Source organism: Cherax quadricarinatus, chromosome 11 (assembly GCF_038502225.1).
Source record: "Cherax quadricarinatus isolate ZL_2023a chromosome 11, ASM3850222v1, whole genome shotgun sequence".
In the NCBI taxonomy this organism is placed as follows: domain Eukaryota; kingdom Metazoa; phylum Arthropoda; class Malacostraca; order Decapoda; family Parastacidae; genus Cherax; species Cherax quadricarinatus.
Window position 1 is genome coordinate 47885919 of NC_091302.1, and position 6898 is coordinate 47892816.

Consider the following 6898-nt stretch of genomic DNA (forward strand, 5'->3'; position numbering starts at 1 on the left):
CAGGTCCTGGACCACTAACCTTGAACCGTGAGGGAAGGATCAGGTCCTGGACCACTAACCTTGAACCGTGAGGGAAGGATCAGGTCCTGGACCACTAACCTTGAACCGTGAGGGAAGGATCAGGTCCTGGACCACTAACCTTGAACCGTGAGGGAAGGATCAGGTCCTGGACCACTAACCTTGGACCGTGAGGGAAGGATCAGGTCCTGGACCACTAACCTTGAACCGTGAGGGAAGGATCAGGTCCTGGACCACTAACCTTGGACCGTGAGGGAAGGATCAGGTCCTGGACCACTAACCTTGGACCGTGAGGGAAGGATCAGGTCCTGGACCACTAACCTTGAACCGTGAGGGAAGGATCAGGTCCTGGACCACTAACCTTGGACCGTGAGGGAAGGATCAGGTCCTGGACCACTAACCTTGGACCGTGAGGGAAGGATCAGGTCCTGGACCACTAACCTTGAACCGTGAATGAAGGATCAGGTCCTGGACCACTAACCTTGGACCGTGAGGGAAGGATCAGGTCCTGGACCACTAACCTTGGACCGTGAGGGAAGGATCAGGTCCTGGACCACTAACCTTGAACCGTGAGGGAAGGATCAGGTCCTGGACCACTAACCTTGGACCGTGAGGGAAGGATCAGGTCCTGGACCACTAACCTTGGACCGTGAGGGAAGGATCAGGTCCTGGACCACTAACCTTGGACCGTGAGGGAAGGATCAGGTCCTGGACCACTAACCTTGAACCGTGAGGGAAGGATCAGGTCCTGGACCACTAACCTTGAACCGTGAGGGAAGGATCAGTTCCTGGACCACTAACCTTGAACCGTGAGGGAAGGATCAGGTCCTGGACCACTAACCTTGAACCGTGAGGGTGATCTTCTGAGACCACGAAGGTGAAGCTCTGAAGTGCACAGTGCACATGTAACTATCCTCGTCCCTCCCGCCCACCGCCCGCACCATCAGGTGGGCGGGCGTGGTGCTGGTGTTGAACCACGCCCTCTGTTCCTCTCCCCACGCCTCCTCGTCTCCCCACTGCTGACGGAGGCCTCCCGTCGCTCCTGCCGTCCCCTCTACACCGCGGGAGTCGTAGCTGAGGCAGACGTAACAGAACAAACTGAAACAGTCCTTACAAGAGTTTAATTAAAAGACAGATGTAGCCTATCGTAACTCATACGTCGCCTATCGTAACTCAAATTTCGCTTAACGTAACTCGGATGTCGCCTAACGTAAGTCAAATGTCGCCTGTCGTAACTCAGATGTCGTCTAATGTAACTCAGTTTTCTTTTATTTATTAACACATCGGCCGTTTCCCACCGAGGCAGGGTGGCCCAAAAAAGAAGAAACAATGTCATCATCATTCACTCCATCACTGTCTTGCCAGAGATGTGCCTACACTACAGTTCGAAAACTGCAACATATCTCCACCCCTAATTCACAGTGCCGGCACTGCACTTCCCACCTCCAAGACTCAGGTCTGGCTAATCGGTTTCCCTGAATCCCTTCATAAATGCTACTTTGCTCACACACCAACAGCACGTCAAGTCATAAAAAAAACATTTGCTTCTGCTCTCTCCTAACATGCTCATGCATGGTTGCTGGAAGTCCTAGCCCCTCACACACAAAACCTTCCCCCCACTGTCCCTCCAATTTTTCCTAGGACGACTCCTACCGTGTCTTCCTTCTATTACAGATTTACATGCTCTCCAAGTCATTCAATTTTGTACCTTCCTCTCTAAATGTCTGAACCACCTCAGCAACCCCTCCTCAGCCCTCTGAATAATACTTTTAGACACCAATACCTTTTAATCTTTAAGCTATCGAGTCTATGCATAATATTCACACCACACATTGCTTTTAGACATGACATCTCCACTGCCTCCAGCCTTCTCCTTGTTGCAACATTCACTACCCATGATCCACACCCATATAAGAGTGTTGGTATAACTATATTCTCATACATTCCCCTCTTTGCTTCCAAGGATAACGTTCTTTGTCTCCACAGACTCCTTAGTGCACCACTCACTTTTTTTCCCCTCACACATGAATATGATTCACCTCGTCTTCCATAGACCTCAAATGTCACCTAACACAACTCAGATGTCATATAATGTAACTTGGACTTCGCTTAACGGAACTTAGACGTTACCTAACGTAACTCAGAAATGTGTCATCTGATAGTACTGACGAAAGTAGCAATCATCTCACGAAATGCAATATGATTATACAGAATAGTAGTTTCCTTACGAAATGTGTTATCACGAGAAGGCAGAAATGATTCGTAATAACTTAATAAAGCTCTACACAGTCATCACTGGATAAAGCTCTACAGAGAGGGGAACGTTGCCCCTGGGAGAAGCTTGTCCAGTCAGCTGTAGCTTCTCTTGGCTGTTGTTTCCAAGACGAAGTTGAGAGTCCCACAGTTAACATTTCACAAGATTACAGTTCATCACTCAGGCCTCCAAGAACCTCAGGAAACCCCTTTCGAGTATATATATATATACATACATATATATATATATATATATATATATATATATATATATATATATATATATATATATATATATATATATATATATATAAATATATATATATATATATATATATATATATATATATATATATATATATATATATATATAAAGATTCATAAAGAGCCCAAAGACCCACGAGTGTAAAAAAAATTCTTATCTGTTCCAAAACTTCGACCAGACTTAATAGCCACAATTTTGTCACAAAATTTTCTTGGTGGGAGAAAAAATCGTAGGGGCATATTCGTGTTTGATTTGTGTGAGCGAGGGAGGCTGTGAGGTCAGGTTTAATCCAAGAACATGGAAAATGGCCATAAAACTGAGCTTCTACCCTGATTAATATGGAACAATAACATTGACGATGTATCTAGAATATATTTTGTTTATTTGTGTGTGTGTGTGTGTGTGTGTGTGTGTGTGTGTGTGTGTGTGTGTGTGTAAAGTTATCTTGATGTATGAGGAGTCAGGCAGTCAGAACACAGTATATGTGCGTAAAATCAATAGAGGAGTGCAGGGATCAGCATAGAATCATCAGCATATCAGACGTTAGTAACTTCGTAAGCTTTGCCAGGGGAGTGGTTCTGAAGGTCAGGAAGCGTGGAGAGGGAAGACTCATTAAGAGAGCTCACTCTCATGTCCCCCAGAATGTCGAAGAAGCAGAGGAGACACGATCACAGTGTGTATGATACGCGGAAATACACACCTTTCATAGGTATTGTGATGCTTGTTAGTGAACACAGTATGAACCAGAAGAGCACAATATGAGCCAGAGAAATATACTGTGCTACATGGAGGAAAATATTACGGACCACATGAACGTATGAAGGCACTGGGCGAGCCTGAGTGTACCAAGACAGTGTGAAGATGAACTTGGACTCCACACAAAGATCCAGAAGCAGCTATGACGAGGAGGTCCAACCAGAGGCCAGAGTAAGCCTCACTCTTCCCTCCTAGACCTCAAAATCTGTCTCTTAACTACCACAAACACGATTAAGCCACGACACAAACACATTTGCAAGAGACAAACACTCACACACACACACTCGTTTTCCCACAAATCCGGCAACATGCCGCACGAAGCACATCACCGCACTCACTCTGTACTGCCAAATATCCCCTGGACATTACCAGAGGTACAACTGAACACATTCAACATTTGCTGCGTCGTCCCCTTCCCCCTGAACGCCAACGTGGGAGCGTGTAGGGTCCTTGGTCTGGGGACATTTGTGTCAACGCAGGTGCGCTTCAGGTGATGTTTGTGGGAGCAGCTGCTTCCTACGGCCCATAAGAACCATTGTTTTTGGCTTCCCACCGAGGGAGACGCTCGGTGTAAACACCGAGGGAGGTCTCACCTTCAGGAGACGCAGGGAGCCAGTCCTCTGAAGGACGGGAAGTCACCGCTGAATAACTTGCTACCATATCTGTGTTTTCTTCTTCCTCTTCCTCCTCTTCTTCTTCTCCTTCTTCCTCTTCCCTCCCTCCCTCTTCACAAGAGCTATATCAAAGAGCTTTAAAACGAAGCGGCTAAACAACCTTTGCAAAATTATGTACAGTGTATTTTTTTAATATAAGATAAGTGTGTTGGCAACATTTATAATAAACCAGGACAAAGATTTTTGGCGAAAATGTTCAAAAAGATTTTTATGTTGAAGAAACATTATGTAAATGAAGCGTAAATCAAGGTAGTATATAATAATAATAATAATAATAATAATAATAATAATAATAATAATAATAATAATAATAATAATAATAATAATAATAATAATAATAATAATCATAGTTCTGCAAGAAATCAATTTAATAACAGAATTTAATCTTGCGTTGTTGTAGCTAAAATACAAATCATATAACATATATATATATATATATATATATATATATATATATATATATATATATATATATATATATATATATATATATATATATATTTCTATAGCAATATATGAGGAGAGAAAGATAAAAAAATCTCTACAGTTTTAAGGCAAAAGAAATGCATAATATTTTTTTCACGGTGTTATGCATGTAGCAATTAAAATATAGTGTGCGAAGTGCTTCGAATTTTATTAAATAAAAATATAATTTATATTGAGAGGGGAAATGTATGAATATATACATACAAACAAACACTATGTACCCTCTGGAAAAAGGAGGGAGAAATCAGGACCATTGATGTGGGTAACATCCTTTGGAGCTCTGTTGTGGAGGCTGCAGTGAAAATGTTGAGTCGAGAGGCTGCCGCAGTGCTGAACCCAACACTGCTTGGTTTTGGTGTTCAACAAGGCTGTGAAGCAGCTGCCCATGCAGCACGAGTATACATCAGCAACATGTTAGATCAAATAGCCTTGATCAATTTGGACTTTGCTATCGCTTTTAACTTAGTCGGAAGGGCTGCTGCACTCTGCGCAGTTTCCAGACATTTGCCTCCCCTCTATCCTTTCATACAATTGTGTTACAGTGGGACTTCTAAATTACTGTTCAGGGACTATGAAATTGACTCGTGTGACGGTCACAGAAGTCACAGAAACACAACACTGTCCAGCGATCTCAATATCTAGTTCTTGGATGATGGTACCCTAGCTGGCACTCCAGCATCTCTCCTATAGGACATCAGAAAAATAAAAGACATGGGAGAGAGCCTAGGTCTATCTTTAAACCATACCAAATGCTAAATAGTTCTATTAATCCGCAGATTATTGAGGATATTACTACTGTTTTGCGAGAAGCATGAAACCATCGATCCAGCTCCTCTTGGGTCCAATGATATTCATCTGATTCTAGAAAAAAAAAATCTCAGACCTCTGGATGATGGAAGGCAGAATGAAAGACACTGATACACATGATGCCTTCTACCTACTCACCAGGTGCCTGTCCATCCCAAAACTTACCTACTTCTTGAGATGCTCTCCAGCCTTCTACAATTCAAAACTCATGGAATATGACTTCCTCCTAAAGACCATGTTAGAGAGTGTATTGAATCTTTCCCTTGAAGATGGACAGTGGTTGCAGGCCTCACTGCCAGTCAAGCTTGAGGGGGCTGGAATACGAAAATCTTCCCATATTATTCTACCATTTTTTTCATCATTCTTCATAGCATCAGACGAGTTAATAAAACAAATTCTTCCAGACACCCTTAGTGTTTCAGCAGGAGTACAGGATCTTAGCTACAGTCCCATGACAGAATCAGAGACTCTTGCTGCTCAAGCACCAAAACCTAGTGCAACACTGGCGTACAAATAGTTCAGTGAGATGGCCCCATTGCTGAAGAGGTGCATGACAGTTTGCTCAGGGCTGCATCATTCCCCAGGAATACTGCCCATCTCCAACCTGTTAGCTCACCTCACTCTGACGACTTCTTCTAAACAGTTTCCATTTCGGCAATGAGAACACGCCTCGACCTACCGACCCTTGTTACTGCAGTGGCTTTCCGCGGCACTGCTTCACTTCACACTGAATATGCGTGTATTTGCGACGATGCGCGAGCCAACCAATATAGTCTACATGATCTAAATTGCTCCACAACCAAGGACTGGCATGCAAGACACAATGAAGTCAACGACGTCATAAAGAGGAGCCTTGCTACAGCTGGGTGCCCAGCTGAGAGAGAGAGAGAGAGAGCCACAATCCCTAGCATCCAGCCATACTCACCATCCCGCAAACCGCCCTGACGGGATCACTGTCTATCCTTGGAAGAATAGCAAGCTTTTAGCATGGGATTATACTTGTGCGTCGATGCTGGCTGACACCTACATCCGTCACAGTGTTGGGCAAGAGCGAGGAGCCACTGATCACAGGGAGGAGTACAAGAAAGCAAGTACAGAGACATAAGCCATCAGTATTAATTTGTCCCAGTGGGATCAGAGACCTTGGGATCATGGGGAAGAACGCCACACGTTTCCTCAGGAACTGGGTTCCAGACTCATTGACACCACTAAACATCCGAGGGCGGCCACTTTCATGTTCCAGCGCCTCAGCGTGGCCATCCAGAGGGGAAATGCTTGCTGCATACTGGGCTCACGTCCAGCTTCAGAGGAGCTGAAGGAGATTCATAATCTTTGATATATTGTACCAATGTATTCATGTTTGCACCTTTTATATATATATATATATATATATATATATATATATATATATATATATATATATATATATATATATATATATATGTATATATATATATATATATATAAAGGCAAAGGGGATAAAAGAGAGTGCAAAAATTATAGGGGGATAAGTCTGCTGAGTATACCTGGTAAAGTGTATGGTAGAGTTATTATTGAAAGAATTAAGAGTAAGACGGAGAATAGGATAGCAGATGAACAAGGAGGCTTTAGGAAAGGTAGGGGGTGTGTGGACCAGGTG

At 43.3% G+C, this 6898-nt stretch overlaps 1 protein-coding gene across 1 annotated transcript in view; it reads right to left on the bottom strand.

Annotated features, from left to right (window-relative positions):
• Positions 1-854: 854 nt before the first annotated feature.
• LOC138852540 (uncharacterized) overlaps positions 855-6898 on the bottom strand; it is a 46272-nt gene continuing 40228 nt past the window's right edge. Inside the window, exon 3 of the mRNA XM_070083866.1 lies at positions 855-1092. Within this exon, the coding sequence (XP_069939967.1) occupies positions 855-1092 (238 nt within the window). The remainder of the gene's footprint in view (positions 1093-6898) is intronic.